This window comes from Pyrus communis, chromosome 2 (assembly GCF_963583255.1).
Source record: "Pyrus communis chromosome 2, drPyrComm1.1, whole genome shotgun sequence".
NCBI classification, from domain to species: domain Eukaryota; kingdom Viridiplantae; phylum Streptophyta; class Magnoliopsida; order Rosales; family Rosaceae; genus Pyrus; species Pyrus communis.
This window is the reverse complement of record NC_084804.1, coordinates 29,243,358-29,260,369: the sequence shown is the minus strand read 5'-3', so window position 1 is coordinate 29,260,369 and position 17,012 is coordinate 29,243,358. Positions and strand designations below refer to the sequence as shown.

The 17,012-nt window shown below is 35.0% G+C and overlaps 1 protein-coding gene across 1 annotated transcript; it reads left to right on the top strand.

Annotated features, from left to right (window-relative positions):
• The first annotated feature begins 9,020 nt into the window (after positions 1–9,020).
• On the top strand, positions 9,021–16,781 carry LOC137726373 (squalene synthase 2). Its single transcript, XM_068465292.1, has 14 exons — positions 9,021–9,351; positions 9,997–10,039; positions 10,254–10,343; positions 11,134–11,209; positions 11,816–11,885; positions 12,535–12,678; positions 12,788–12,892; positions 13,064–13,210; positions 13,727–13,802; positions 14,355–14,443; positions 15,825–15,916; positions 16,007–16,052; positions 16,142–16,208; positions 16,320–16,781. The coding sequence occupies exons 1-13, from the start codon at positions 9,157–9,159 to the stop codon at positions 16,205–16,207; spliced, it is 1,239 nt and encodes a 412-aa protein (XP_068321393.1). The 5' UTR covers positions 9,021–9,156; the 3' UTR covers position 16,208; positions 16,320–16,781.
• Positions 16,782–17,012: the final 231 nt, after the last annotated feature.

Genomic DNA, 17,012 nt, shown 5'->3' with positions numbered 1-17,012 from the left:
CAATTGACTGTAGCCCAATGAACAGTCAATTGCTCCATAGTTTTAGAATAGATAATGTGGTATTGTGTAACCTAATTTAATATCGTTAGGCTACATAGCTAACTTAGATAAATACAACAAATTGATACGTTAGTATTTAATAGCAAATGTTTAAGAGTTTCTTCATATTTGTATGAAAGAATAATGTTAGGTAGATTCATTTTTAAATTAAATATGCAAATTATATGATGTGTCATCAATAGAAAATAAGCATGTTAATCAACACTTAGTTAATATTTCAATTGTTAACAGCCACATCAAATGGTTTACAAAATTTAGTCTAAATAGTCGGTCTCCCTAATATTATCCTTGTCTGGAAATATCTATATATTTTCACTTCTCAATGACAATAACATTAGCATGATTTTTTTTAATTCACCACTCTCAAAATTTAAATTCGTCTAATAGTAATAAGTAGGGTAATAAGCATTACCATCACTTAAGGGTGATGAGCAAAAATGCAATCATATTTTGATTAGTTGCCTTTAGCTCCCTACCTCGCCTTAATCTATTTGGAACATATTGTCAAGCATAATGATGCTAGTTATGGAAGAACCCCTAAATTCGAATTAAGTCCATTTTTATTGATATGTAGTTTTAGAAAATTAAATCAAACCTAGACTTCACAAGTTTTGCGGCTAGGGGTAAAGTAAGCGTGTGGCTATGTAAGTACTTGCTAACAAAATAAAACAAGCATTTCTTAATAAGAGGTTATGCCATTGAGATCTTGTTTATTCCAAGGTCAATAGAATTGATTCTTTTATATTAAGAGGGTGTAACATATAAGATACATGGATTTTGTTGAGTTTTTAGAGTGATAGACTTTTACGAATTTATAGTATACTTTTGCTACTATTATAAACTCTATAAAATGTCATATCCTTTAATGATATACTTATGTGGACAAAAAAGAGTTAAAATGATAAATTTTGCAAAATTTTAAAGAGTTCAATGCTATAACTTTTTAGAATTATGTGGATAGTTGGGTACTTTTTAACGACCGATTTATTGCAAGCATTATTATTTTGAGTTTTCATTATTGAACCATGATAAAATGGTCTTATGATGTGGTGACAACGATGATGGAAGTGTCAGATGGTAATAGTTGGCAAGATGGTGGTAGTAAAGTTGATGTTTTTGGTGGAGACGATAATATATAGTAGGGGTGGTGATTGCGGTGTTCGGGTGGTGAAGGAGTAAGGATGGCGGCGGTGGTGATGGTGATGTCATGATTATTTTAAGTTACTTTTGTATTTACAATATTGCCCCTCTGCTATTCTATTGTTGAAGAGTTTGTGAACTGGGGTCTGATGTAGATAGATATAGGCAAAATTGGTGGTACGGTCTTTTACATATAGCTGGGGTTCTTTATTAGCCAGAATATTTAGATCTGAAAACTTGAGGAACCATATAAGGATTCGGATCCGGATTCTTTTTGTGAGGATCTTAAGGGTTTTCACATCTTATTCGTTCATCGTATATCGTGCCGTTAGAAATTATTTTGATTTTTTTTATTTAAAATTAAACATAAACAGTACCTATCGATTTATGTACAATAAACAGATAGAATGTGATGATCGGAGAGAATCCTCATCCGGACTATAGCACGAAGAATCGTTTCGACTATCAGTTTTCGTACGGAATTGTGGAATTGTGGAATTGTTTGATTTAATTGGCGACATACACAGGCATCTAAGACTTAATTTGATTAAGGGAGACCAGACCAATATGCAGGAATAATTTGACAGGACGAGCCTTCCATTCATATTTCATTTAAGACTGTAGATTATTACTTAATATTAGGGCTCTTTAGGCAAGGTAAGATATATATTAAAGATGTTGCTGTTGGTGATCATACCATACAAAACATGCAGGAGGACGAGGGGAGGGTTCCAGCCAGTACTGGTTCTGATTGGGAGAAAGCATACATGAATACTAATACACTAAGATATATTAGACACTAATGGGTTTAATTAAATCAATTAGTTAAACAAATATATGTTTCTTATGTTCTTAGAGTGGCTTAAATCATCTTCTTGTTGTGTGTGTGTGTGTGTGGATATAATATATATATATATATATATATATATATTACAAGTATGCATATGCTTTTTTGTCTCCAAGACATAGTACTCAACTCAACTACTGATATACATCTTACATTCAAAGATATATATATGTATGTATGTATGTATGTATGTATATCTTTGAATGTAAGACCAAATCGATCCACAGTTGGGCAAGTAAAAACAAGAGAGCTTCCAAGAAGTTCAAGGGAAACTTCACAGATACTCAGATACATACATACATGCAGCTGCTCCAAACTTCACAGATCCTAGCGTTACTCATTAGTCAAAACCTAGACATAGAATATGCAAACGAGCTCTTGACGAATGAAACAAAATAATGCATTTTCACGCTTTGCATATGCCTAACCATAGCAAGCCCTCAAGGTTGACATAAAAAAATGTAAACAGAAGCGTTCAAATTTGGAAGTCCACACTTTTCTTATCTGCTGTAACTCGCGTTTGGCATCCACTACCCAGCCACTCTTGTAGTCAAACAAATCAGGCCCTAGGCTCACAATATAAAATGTTTTATGGCCAATGATATTATAAAAAGATTAAACTGCCACCGATAAAACTCACCTAACTCGCCGTCGTTTCTCTCCAAAATCCAAATTATCATTTTTGTCACTTTCTTTTATGTTCACAAATAATTTTTTTACCTAAAACAATATATTACGTTCTATATTGAAAAAATAACTTAGAATTGAACTTACTATTCATGGAATTTAAACTTAACATCTCTCATTCACAAATATTTTATTTATGATAATCTTTTTATTTACTAAATGAGGGGATTCCACCGTTAGATTTCTTTCAACACAACTAGATTTTGTTATACTCCACTAGTATAACAATTTTTCATTGTAATTAAAAACTCAATTCATTATATCATCTAGTAGTAGGATCTAGTGATATTTCTTTTCATTTGTGAATGAGATATCTTAAGTTCGAATTTTGTACATGACAAGTTTGATACCAATTTATTTCCACCATAGTTTCATGTATGAAAAGAAAAATCACTTCAGCATACATTTCAGTGTTCTAAAAATTGGCCTAGACGACGCCTCGGCGTTGGGCGGCGGAGCTCTGACCCGATTTAGACCAAAATGTTCAGTTACGTGGGGAGGACTTAGGCGGCCGCCTAGGTGCTCGCTAGGTGCCTTAGGCAGGCTAGGCGGTAGTCTAGGCGGTTTGAATCTCACTGTAATTTTCTCAATAGATCTACAACTTCTGATGTACGTAGTAGTAAAGCCCCGACGAATTTCTGCAGCTCATCTTTGTGAAGATGAGGGAAGAGAGAGTGCGAAGAGAAAAAGATAGTATTAAACGTTTCAAAGAGAGAGTACTAAACATTTCAATCTATGATGGCACAAGTTGGATTTGAGATCCAATTTTGAGGTTCTAAAGGGGCGAAGAAGAAGAACGAAGATGAGGGAAGAGAGAGAGAGAGACTAAAAGAACCAATTTTGAGGTTTTGAAAAGACAAAGAAGAAGAAAGGAATAGGATTGGTTGCGTGAAAAAGGTAAGGTGGAAAGCTGGTGATTACCGTGGTCCATCTTGGGTGATGTGAAAGAGGTAAGGTGGACAACTACTACTTGAAGGGTTATCAGATTGTTTTAATCATGAAAACCACCGATTTGCGTGGGCTTTTTATATTTTTAAAAGTTATATGTTATATGAAGGGTCATCAGATAATTTTAATCATGAAAACCACCCACTTGCGTGGGCTTTTTATATTTTTAAAAGTTTGGGGTATATATTATATGTATATAAATGTTATATAAATTATTTAGATAATATTTTGTTTTTTTCCTTAGGCAAGCATATTATATATGTACATAAAACATTCACATATTATGTTCTTCTATAAGAAATAACATATTATTCAATAATTATTTACATTTGATATAGTAAGTTTAATTAATTCATATAATATTGTTGACCTTAAAAATTACAAAGCCTACGTGGCGCGCAGGCCGAGTAACTAATAAGCTAACTACGTCATTCGGTTGAATGCGGGGCGTGTCAACTCGTCGGCCGAGGAGTAAAATTTGTTGATGTTGCGTTGAGCGCGTTGCTGACTTCTTTATCTTGCGACTGCGACCGAGGAAGGAACACTCTCGGTCTTTGGGTTCTAGAGCCTGAAGATAAGGCTGCTAGTTCTGCGAAATTCACAAATCGTCGGCGCCCGATTCGGTCACTGTGATTATATTCGTAAGAGTATAGGCACGTCGAATCGACACTAAACTATACGGACACAAGTACTCAAATGTGATGTATGTCTTGATGGTGAATGTAGTTCGGCCGTCAAAATGCCGAACTCTGAAACTCACTTGTGAGTATCCAATCATAGAATCACTCGACGTCCAGTACACCGAATAACGTAATTTGTAACACCTTATTACGCCGAGAGGGCTAACAAGGTGACCTCTGCCAACAAGGATTCGAAAACCCTTCTCGGCCGAGACTTGGATAGGTAACCAGTCGGCCTCGACGCAGTGCTGTTTATCCAAACTGAAGGTGCTTCTCGGTCGGCTGATTCTGCGACAACAGTGCTGTTTATCCAAACTGAAGGTGTTCGCCGGGTACCTCCACAATGCTGTTTATCCAAACTCAAGGTGTGTCGGCTGAAAAAGAAAAGGAAAAAAATCTCAAAGTACTTGAGAGGCTTTGCGCAGGGCAATTGTATGTTGAATTGAAGGTCCTTTTTTTGTTGCATGATTTCTTGTATTTATAGCACCCATTCCTTGAGACCGAATCGCGCCCCTATCTGGATTGGGAGTCCTTGTCCCGTTCCAACTTTACTTCGAACAAACCTACTCCCATTAGGACTTTGAACTTTCCCCTCTTCCGAGGCTTTATTCCTCGCTGGCCGGGAATCCTGGTTGCACCAGGACTTCCTCGCCCCTTTTTGTTTATCTGGATTACTCCTTCTTAGGATAGGATTCGACCAACCCTACTAACTGACCCGGAATCTATCAAGCAGCCCATAGTAGTTGACATAGCTTTGGGCCGAGCACGACCCTATGCTCGGCCCAACAATATTATTTCAGGCCCAAACAAATATATAAGAAATTTACCTAAATCCGCCTAGCCACATAGGCGCTAGGTGCTAGGCGCCATCCCACCGCCCAACTAGCGAATAACGTTTTTTAGAACCTTGATACATTTTATTTATTGTAACAAGAAAATACTTAAATATTATTTTTATGCTCTTACAACAAGTTAATGAAAGTAGTAAGGCCAGGGGCTAAAGACCATCTTCATTTGACCTCTCAAAATGACACTGTTTATGAAATCTAACCCTCTCAAATTTTTGTTGGGGCTTTAGGGGATAGAATGCAAAATTATCTGAGGGTCTGTTTGATAAACAATGATAATAGTTTTGAGTTTAAAAAAATGAAAACTGATTTCAAAATTTAAAATAATTTCATTTGTCATTTTTTGTTGCCATTTTTTTTTTTTTTTGAAAGTGAAAATTTCATTAATAAACAGATTAAGAAACATCAAAATCAGGAATCAAATTCCAAGTTTACAAATCCAACATCGACAAGGGATCCACACCTAACTAACAAGATAAGCTCACAAAATCTAAGGGCCTATTTGGTATCCCATTTGAAATTTTTTATCATTTCTCAAAACATTTCTTAAGAACATTTCTTGAAAACAATTTTCTTTAAGACTCAAAAAGGTGATTGGTTTGCGATTTAAAAATTTAAATTTTACGACTTAAACTAGACAAAGATATCTAAAAAGAGGGGGTCGCAAGATAGGGAGAAAGAGGAGAGAGGAGGAAATAAAGTAATAGATGATTGAAGGAAAGAGAAAGAAGGGAGAGGATCGGACGATATAGAGAGGAAGAGGAGTGAGAGAAAGAACCGAGAAAACGAAGATAGCGGAATGAAGGTGAGATAAAAAAGGTAAAAAAAAAAAAGAGGAAAGAGAAAGAAGAAGAAAAAGAAGAGAGAGAGAGAGAGAGATTTGGAGTGGTAGTATGAGTGAATTTAAGTTTAAAAACTCTAAAAACTCATTTTTTATGTTTTTAGAGAATAGACTATATTTTTAAGTTAGTCTTGAGTTTAGTTTTTGAAAATAGTCCTACCAAACAAGTTTTTAAGGCCTAAAACTTGAGAATTGTTTTTGAGTTTCAAAAGTTGGATTTAAGTAGAGTACCAAACAGACCCTAAGCTTTCCGAACTGGATCCACAACCGTCAAGACTCAAAAGAAACACAACAAACCAAACCTAAATGACAAATCAACATTAAATCTATCCTCGAAAAAGCAAGAGAGTGACCCGAACGCAACCCCAAACAACAACCCAACGCAACCCGTAGCTGAATCACCATAAACCAAGATCCCAACCTCTGACAGAGGCCTAACAAATAAAGTATCATGAGCAAGATCGCGCCCAAAACCACGTCAAAGCATCTACCACAGGTCAAGCAAGGTGGATTCGACATAACACAAGATGTAGCCGCCACAAAATCAATCGAGGAAAGTAATTCCTCCATGAAACAGGGTCGAAGAAGATGTGATAAAACCAAAGGGCATTGAGGAGTGGCAAGTGGGGAGGAAAATGAGAGGAAGAGCCCCCCATCTGAATCTCGGTTCGCTACAGCAAGCCTAGGAAATCTACGAATACGATTTGGAATCTGAAGAAACCCAATTGACTGAGACCTGGTTTGGTACTGAGGTGATTCTGAAAAAAGCTGGTATAAAAAAAAGCTAGGAGCTGTTTTTGTGTTTGGTAAACATTCAGCTTCAGTTTTTTTTCACAGTTTTGGGTGAAAAAAAGCCAAAAACAAGAAGCTGTAAAACCCAGCTTTGAAAAATCGGCTTTTTTTCATATCTGTTTTACATAAAAGTTTACCAAACACTATAATACTGTTTTTTTTTTTTCAAAAGCACTTTTACAAAAAAGTTTACCAAACACCCTGCTGCTTTATTTCACAGCCGCTTATTCTCACAGCATAGCAGAATCAACTTTTTTTCAAAGCACAGCAATACCAAACCAGCCCTGACTCGAACCTATACATGAGATCGAAAACCGCAGAGTAAATCACCCTGTCAACCACAATCGATCCCGCATCAAAGATCACGAGAAGCAATGACAAGAAAAAACTTAGGGGAGAGGAGGAAGAGGTAGGAGACGACGTATAGGTAGATGGAAAGCTAGGGGAAGACACGAAAGAACAAGGTAGAAGGGAAATAGGGATTGCAGTGGATCCCAAGCTGGAGCAAAGGGCCGGCGGCTAAGAGTTTACAGAGTTAGGGTTTGGATATGAGAGGGAGAGAATTTTGGAGCATTTTTCATGTCATTATTTTGTTGCCATTTCCTAAACACCAATTCTACGCTACAAAGCATGCATCATACGTTAGTCTCAAAACCTGATATCTAGGACTTTCTGATTTTGACTCAGACGCTTTACTCTTGCCTTCGTTTAATTAGGTCATCTCTAACCGAATGGGCTATGTTTAGCTCCCGTTCAGATTATAGCCCTGCAAGAAATTATGTTTTAATGAATAGTGCCAGACCATATTTATATATCATCTTTAATAGAAGCGGGCTATTTTTTAGCCCCCTCAATAATTTATTATTTTTAAGTTTGCTCTTTAACTTTATTGGTTAATTGAATTAAACTACCATATTTATAAATGAGTAACTCTCCATATTTCTCTAAATAATTTTTCGGAATGCTATGTTTGTTTTGCTTAAAAAAAAAATAAAAAAAAAAAAAAATTTCGTATAGGAGTTTAAAGAATGTGAAGAATTGCAATAAAACGAGGTAAGATAATGTGGAAGGATGAAAAGGATGTGAAAAATGACTTAGATATTTATAAGAAAAAAAAATAGAATTTTTTAATTTTTTATATTTAAATTTTGTCTTAAAAAAATAAAATTCAAATCCAACGGCTAGCTGACGTCAGCTAGCATGTGGGTTGCTGGCAGCTGGGCCCAATTTTTTAGGCTGGTTGGCTGGCTAAGGATGCCCAACCCGCTAGCCATATGGTTGGATTTTGGCACGTGGTTCCCAACCCAGCCCTCCATTGGAGATGAGTTTTGTATCAAAAGGGTCATATTTTGGCTTATAGCCCTTTGGTCGGCCCGATTAGAGATGACCTTAAAGACTCGGTAAGTCCAAAGATAAGAACCCTTGAACTGGCCTCATAACCTTTAGACCCAAAGTTATACTGAAAAACTATTTAAAAGTTTCATTTCTCGGGGAGGTCAGGTTCAAAAACTTATGCACCCTTTTCATAACTTTGATATATTCATTAGTAATGCTTTGGTATGGATCCAACTCCAGCTATAATAGAGCAAGATTCCTCCTGAGAAATGTGATTATCAACTAGCTCTTAGTCTAATAGTATTTTTCTTTCTATTGTTGGAGGAGGGAGGTCCTAGGTTTAAATTTTCATCCCTATTGAAAAATAAAATAATAATCTTCACACTCATTATCTCCGCCTACACTCTGCTTCTTGTTTCTACCTGCCAATAGATTTTTTATTTATTTTATCTAAGGACTAAGATAAACATGTGGAAAACTAAAGAAATGAAATATTCTGATTCTAAAATAAGTGTGATGTCTCTGTGACTCCAATTACTATTTGACACATATTTATAATTTTTTTTTTTAAATTTTATCGTCATAAGTTTAATAAATGTCAAACAATGATTAAGACCACAGAAAGGCTGCACATATTTTGGATGTAAACTAAATGGGTCAAAAATTGCCTCTTTATTTTTATAGCACAAGTTTATAAAGGAAATAATAAATTAATTAATTAATGCAAATGGAAACAAGAAAAATAATAACACAGCACATATTCAACGACTTTTTTTGGCTCCAAATCCTGATTCTTTAATTTCTGAAACTCCCGGGACGCCAGCTTGGACCAAGCCTCCTGCCACCAGACCTATACAACTATATAAACCCACTTCGAAAAATATCATCAGAACAAATTCCCACCTCCCAAATCCAACCTCTCGCCCTCGGATTTCAAATTCTGCGATTTGGGTTTTGATCTCCTGTCCAGACCGAAAAATGGGTGCCTTGTCGACCATGCTCAAACACCCCGATGACATTTACCCGCTTCTGAAGCTCAAAATTGCATCGAGGCAAATCGAAAAGCAGATCCCGGCAGAGCCCCATTGGGCTTTCTGCTACACCATGCTCCAGAAGGTCTCTCGTAGTTTCGCTCTCGTTATTCAACAGCTCGGTACAGAGCTCCGCAACGCTGTAAGTTATATATATATATGTGTGTGTGTGTCTGAGTGTGTATTTAAGTGTTAGTTCCTGTATCTGATCTATGTTTGTTTTTTTCTTTTTCCAAGTGGTGATTTCTGGGTTTTGAGGAATTTTCTTGGTTATGGACTTGACTGTTGATTAAATATGTTTATTTGGGATTAATGTTTTTTATGGACTGTTTTAGTAGAATTAAAAATTATATTAGTGTTTTTGTTCTCTTTTTTACTGATGAATGATGCTAATGGTTCACATCGGAGTTTTATTGCTTATACGAGAAAGGGGAGGCCCATTTTTTGTGGTTTTAAAAAATGTTTGGTAGTATTTTGATTGGTATTGGATTATGATCATCTACTTCTGTGGGTAGATTGATATTTTTCTGCTTTTGTTTGTCTTTCTCTGCATTTTCTGGGAGTGTGAGTCGAATCCGAGGTTAGACATAAAGTAACTTTCATTTCCGGCCTTAATTCTCTTGCGGAAGAGCTGTTGTTTACCTTGATTATTTCTTCTTCTTGAGATCCTTACAGACTACTACATTTTAATTCCCTTGTTACATTTTCAGCTTTTGTTTGTTTTTGCTGTGATTTTCTAACGTTGTTTTTGCTGTGATTTTCTAACGTTGACTTTTACGGTTTGCAGATCTGTCTATTTTACCTGGTTCTTCGAGCTCTAGACACTGTCGGTATGTTTCTGTTAATCTTTAGTCTTTTGCTTCATTTATATTTTCCTGTTAGTTATACAGGTTGCTCCTCGTTCCTGTGGATCGGTTGCCTGATTGTTACAAGTGACACTACATTGTAATTTAACTTTTGATTTCCTTCAGTGTGGCACTTATGATGCTAATTTATTAACTAACCGTGTTTAATGATGTAATTTTTCCTGGTGGACCTATACAGAGGATGATACAAGCGTTGCAACAGATGTCAAAGTCCCTATCTTGTTAGCATTTCATCGGCACATATATGATCCCGATTGGCATTTTGCATGTGAGTGATTTAGCGTTCCATGACTACATTCTTCATGTTTGCTGTTTTCCTGTATCCCATGGTTGAGATTAGGATATATAACTTACTGTGCTGCAAATATCTTGTTTTAAAAAGTTCTATACACACACAGCACACATACATGTATATATTTATATATAACATAGCATATATATGGAGTTTTATCTAATCAAGGACATGATATTCAGCCATTTGATCATATGGAGGGTTAACATGCACAGTAGATAAAATACAATTTAATGCACTAAAATATCCATATTTTGATCTAATAAGTAACAGCCGAGAATGGGGTCCTAAGAAGAGTCAATTAGCTTATAATTATATATGTAGAAATGAATATAGGGGCTTTTATGTATATAAATATGCCATCGAGAAATTATTAGTAACATGTAAGAGAGCATACAATACTAGTTACACTCGTATAATCTACACCCTCATTATAGTACTGTGAACCTTATAAACTTTGTGATCTGCTTGACTTTATGGTAATAGTTTGAACTGTAACCAGAGAAGATTAGACTAATTTCTTTCCTTGTCTCTTACAAAAGGCTATTCTTTCTGTGTTGTCATTGTTTCCAGTTGACGTTGAGTGCATTATAAAAAATTTCTCATCTTCTTGATATAAAAAAAAGAAACATATATAAAAACATAAGGAATGAGTATGTTTGTTGTCGGTCCTTGCTCCTTGGTAAGTATAGTACATGCATACTGTCACATTACTATGTTGATGAGACTTGTCTGCTTGCTCAACTACCTTCTTCCTCTTCTTTAGGTGGTACAAATAATTACAAAGTTCTCATGGACGAGTTCCATCATGTTTCAACTGCTTTTTTGGAACTCGGGAAAGGGTAATTTCTTATCCTTGTATATTTCATTGCTCAATTATTGAAAGATCTTTTCAGGACGGGAATTTCTTATCCTTGTATGCATCCTAGTGTTCTTGATGGTTATAAGATAAAGTGCATGGGACAAAAATTTCCCCAACATTTTGGATATATGTATGAAAACTTTGACCATACTTAGCATGAGACATCTGTCTGTTTAGGGCAGTGTTCTTTTTTCTATTATGTCGATCATGAGATACATGATGATTGATAACTGGGTAATTCCTGGGCTTCATATATATATATATATATATATATTTTTTTTTTAAATTAAAACACCTAAAATGAGTGGTGCCAACTAAACTGACTTGTTGGACACTCCAGGTTCCGGGAGAAGTTTTGCCTTAGGAAAAATATGTTAATGCTTGTTCTTTTTAATGAGTTTATGTTTTGCGGTTGGCTTATTGAACTTGGAAATACTTATCGTTAGATGGCATTGAGCTCTATAAAATATTCATATTCGTGTTGTAACAACTCTGAATATACTTGTTTTCTTTATAACATATTCATATATGATTGGAGTTTTCATTGTACAATATTTTGATAAGCAACCGGCATGTAATCTTGCAGTTATCAGGAGGCAATTGAGGATATTACCAAAAGAATGGGTGCAGGAATGGCAAAATTTATCTTGAAGGAGGTTTGTGATGCATCATATATTTTGTAGGAAGAACGAGTGTATATGCTCTGATGTTTCATGTTTCTCATGCTTCATTTAAAAGAAACTCCTCTTTCAAAACCTTTCTGACATTGTTTGCATAGTTTCTTGACATATATTTATGATAGTTGTGAAATATATTTCAATTTTTTTAACATATTGACAAAATATATAATATATAATCGTTTTGTTCTGTAAATGGGTTACTATTATGGATGTTTGTGGACATGTAGTTATATTTTGAATGCTAATTGAAAGAAAAAATAAAGACTAAATGTAGATCAACTGCAGAAAGATTTTTGGCATCCGTTTTAAACTAGGATTTTCTTAAGTAATTTAAAAGTGAGTTAAAACGATAGGAAAAAAAATGTTTCTGCAGTCAACTGGTTTCCACAATTTATAAGCATATATGGACCTCAATTTGTGCATACAAGCAGGTACATTAGTGTATTTAATGTTTTTGCATTATGGGAAATCAGATTCCGCAACAAAGTTGTTAAGCATAAATAAAATTTAAATTATTCTCCATTGCATGATTTCCATTTACAATATTCCAAGTCTTATTATCAGTGTACGGCATAGTAAGGTGTATTTCCTAATGCGATTTGGATGTATTTGGCTCATCTTGCAGGTAGAAACCATTGATGACTACGATGAATACTGCCACTATGTGGCAGGACTTGTTGGTTTAGGTTTGTCCAAGCTTTTCCATGCTGCTGGTAAGGAAGATTTGGCCTCAGACTCTCTCTCAAATTCAATGGGCTTATTTCTTCAGGTATAACAATACTATTAAAGCTAGAAATGGTATATTTCTCAGTATCAAATTTGCTTCATAGTTTGATTCTGATTCTGATTCTACAATGTCTGGATCTGATAAACAACAGAAAACAAACATCATTCGGGATTATTTGGAGGATATTAATGAGATACCAAAGTCACGCATGTTTTGGCCACGCCAAATCTGGAGTAAATATGTCGATAAACTTGAGGTGCTTCTTCTTTACTTGTATAATTCTAACAGCTTCCTTTGCCATTCCTACCATTTTGCCTTCTTAGTTGCTTGTTTTATTTCTAGTCTAGTGGGGTGATATAAGGATTTATGCATCACCCATTGCACAGTTGGAATTTTTGTCAATAATTTGTTTGATATTGCAACACAGGACTTGAAATATGAGGAAAACTCAGAGAAGGCAGTGCAATGCTTAAACGACATGGTAACTAATGCTTTGATACATATGGAAGATTGCTTGAAGTACATGGCTGCATTAAGAGATCCTGCTATATTTAAATTTTGTGCCATCCCTCAGGTAGATTATTCCTCAACTATATCACAAATGTTATTCTTTTGTGGTGTGTGTTATATCTGACTTGTGTATTTTACGGATTTATAGAACAAAACAAACATTGGCTAGGAAAAACATTGGTAGGATGAGTTGAGTGATTTTATTACCATTTTTAAACGTAGCATATGGTGTAATCTTAATATACATTGTTGGCCATAAGAGAAGGTTACACTGTTGGACCATCAGGATCGATTAGTCGGTTCCAAAATGATCCTCTTGTTATATGTACAAGTCATAAGAGATCCTATTGACTTGTAACTTGATTGGAAGATGTGCTTTTGCTTCCTTCTTGATGGTCAAGATCTACATTGTTTCTATTCTCAAACCTTTTGAATTCCCATTGGAACTCTTCAGATGGCGTTTATCTTTTCCCTTTAACAAAATTCAATATAACATTTTATGACTTCACAGTCTGCTGTTTAATTATTTAACAAAGATCATCTCTAAGTAATCTCATTTGATTTGTGCTGCCTCTACTAGATCATGGCAATTGGCACCCTAGCATTGTGCTACAACAACATTGAGGTCTTCAGAGGCGTAGTCAAAATGAGGCGAGGTAATATTTTAATCTAGGAACACGGTATTCCTTTCAGATATAACCGGATACATTTTGATATAATCAAAACGAAAACAATTTCGTTATGTATTTTACAAAGAAATAGCTTTGTCAAAAAGAGTGTTATGCATGTGTGATTATATGGTCATTTGGCAGATAGTGGCAGCTATAGGAATTCCACAAACCCTAGCAACATTGTTTTCTTAGTATTAGAGATTTTATCATAAATTTTGGGAAGCTTACACATAATACTTCTACAGACAACCACATTTTAGTAACTACAAGTACTTTTATATATTTACTAGGGAAATGATCTACAAAATCATGTCATGATAAAAATTATTTGTTAGAAAAATGAAAGTACTGCAACTACTGGTTTATTATGCCTTTCACCCTCTGAGCCCTTGATGCACTACTGGTTGATTATATGAATTCTTCGCTCATTCTTTCGATGGTTTGGATAAAATACCTATCACACTGTGTAGTTTTTGGTCACGTGATCTGTCATAATTCTTTACTGAAAAGTATTCAAATCTTTGCTGTATTTTCTAGGTCTTACAGCAAAAGTTATTGACAGAACAAAATCAATGGATGATGTCTATGGTGCTTTCTTTGATTTTTCTTCCATTCTAAAGTCTAAGGTAAGATGCTTCAAGAAACTAGATATGTATTATCTCTTAACAAGATTACTTTTACTTCATACTAAACCAAGGGTGAGAGTTGGGTTAGATGAACCCAACCGACCCCAGATTTGGCTAGTTTTGGGCAACCTGGGTATGGAATTTGATAAGTTGAGTAAACATCTATATACAAGTATCTTTAGGGTGCTGTTATTGGTGCTCCAAAATCTTGTTGTGCACTCCAAGATTTCTATATTTAGAAAGAAAAATACAAGTATGGTGAGTGCACAATGAAATTTTTGGAGTGCCAATGAGCACCCACTTTTAACCTGAATTAAAAGTTAAGCAAACACGGTATAATGAATTTTTAACCCAAGCAACCCAAGGAATTATAATATGAATGTATTTTAAAGGGAAATGTTCTCTTGTCAGACTGTCTAGCAACATAATATGCTTGTGTAGACTACGAATCTGGAGCATTGATCAGGCTGGCTGAATGTGTGGTCCACATCAGAGTCTGACAATATAAGCTCTCTCTAGCAACAGAAGTCTGGCAGGGGAACTGTTATTAGCATGGATATATATATATATATATATATATATATATATATATATATATATATATATATTCCTATCAACATATACATTGAATATATTTTGGGAACTGTTATTAGCATGCCGAAAATCTCATTCTACACTCCACACAAAGTGTATTTTTCTTTCTAGTTATAGAAAGCTTGTAGTGCAAGATGAGATTTTTGGAGTGCCAATAGCAATTCCCTATATTTTTTTCATAATGTTCTTTCAGGCTTATTTATTTAATCTGTTGTGCTATGCAATACTTTTTTGTGTTTGGAGTAAGGGAATACTTTATTAAAATTCTTGTGTTGAGTTCTTGAGGCACAATCTAGTAAACGTTTTATTTACAAGAAATATATTTTGATTAGTGAGATGTTATTGGCACTCCAAAAAAGTCACTGTGCACTTCTCATAAGTGTATTTTTCTTTCTAAATAAGAAAATATGGAGTGCACAATGACTTTTTCCGGTGTGCCTATAACACCGTCCTTTGATTATTCAATATTATTGTTCAAACACTTTTCATCATGTCTTTTACGCTATAAACCTACCAATTCAAGATACCATATAATTTCTATGACCAAAGATACCCTAAGATCTTAGGCAAACAAACATGGATATGTCCCATGGGTTCCTTGGAAAATTGGGTTCTTAAATTGGGTAAATATGAGTAACTTCTAACCCGCCTAACCCAACTACCTGCACTTTTAGAATAAACTCTTTTGGATGCGCCAATTGGTCTAGTTTTTCCAGTATGGATTTATCTTGGATTTTATAAACCAATCCGATTTTTCAAAACATTAAAAATTTGATATTGGCTGCAGGTTGACAAGAATGATCCTAATGCAACAAAAACATTGAGCAGAGTGGAAGCGGTACAGAAATTATGTGGAGACTCTGGAGCTCTGAGCAAAAGGTATGCATTTCATAGTTTCTAGAGTTTCTTCCTGAATATTGAACATTCATATTTACCGATTATCTGACAATTATCTATGGACCACACCAGGAAATCTTACATCGCCAACCGCGAACAAAGCTACAGTTCAACTCTGGTAAGTTTCATCTTAGATTAAAAAAATTGACCCGAAAGCTAGAATCATTGTAGAATTTACATACTGATCAGTCTACATTCTGAATGCAGATTGTGGCGTTGTTTATTATATTGGCAATCATTTACGCTTATCTCTCTGCTAGCCCAAGAATCTAATGTAAGTTTCATCGTGATGAACAATCGATAACTGGTCTCATGGTTGTAATTCTTTTGGAAAGCAAAACCACCTCCTCTCATCCCTTACTCCGATTTTCTTCTTGTTGTGCAGGTTTTGCATTTCCTGAATATTCTTCAACAAAAATGGCTGGTTACAAAAGTACATGCCTCATTGATTACATTAGTTTCTTATGCATGCAATAATGGAAGTGCCGCTGCTGCCGTTGTATATTCGATATAAAGTTGCCCTGAAATATGCCGGAGCTTTCGACACCATTTAGCATAGCTACTGTTGCCAAACCATTGGGAGTTATTTGTCTTTGGAGGAGTTCATAAGCTAAGACATCCTTCCACTTTGAAAAAGAAGAGAAATACCTTTTTATATGAAAGTAATGTAGATTTATTATTAACTTGGGATGTTCCGGTCCAGATTTATTATTAAGTTTGCTTGGACTCTCGCTTTTAGCCGTGTTTTCTACCAAAAGTAATGTAGAATTTGATTCTTGTTTACAATAATGGCAATGCTTATTTGGTATTCTATACCCAATGTTAAGACGCTTCATTTATTTTGTCATCTGACAATTTGGCCTTATTTTTTTTTGGAATTAATTATATAGAATTTCTAACAATTTAATGGTCAATGACATTAACTTCTAAACCCCAGCCTTAAGCACCCAACCTGTTATTGACCATTTCGTTTAGTAACACCAATTTTTATTTCGTTGGAGGAGGTTTGGAGTTCAAATTCTCGATGAATAAAACATTCATTTTTGGTGCAAATTGGAATCTTGACCGGCATTCTTAC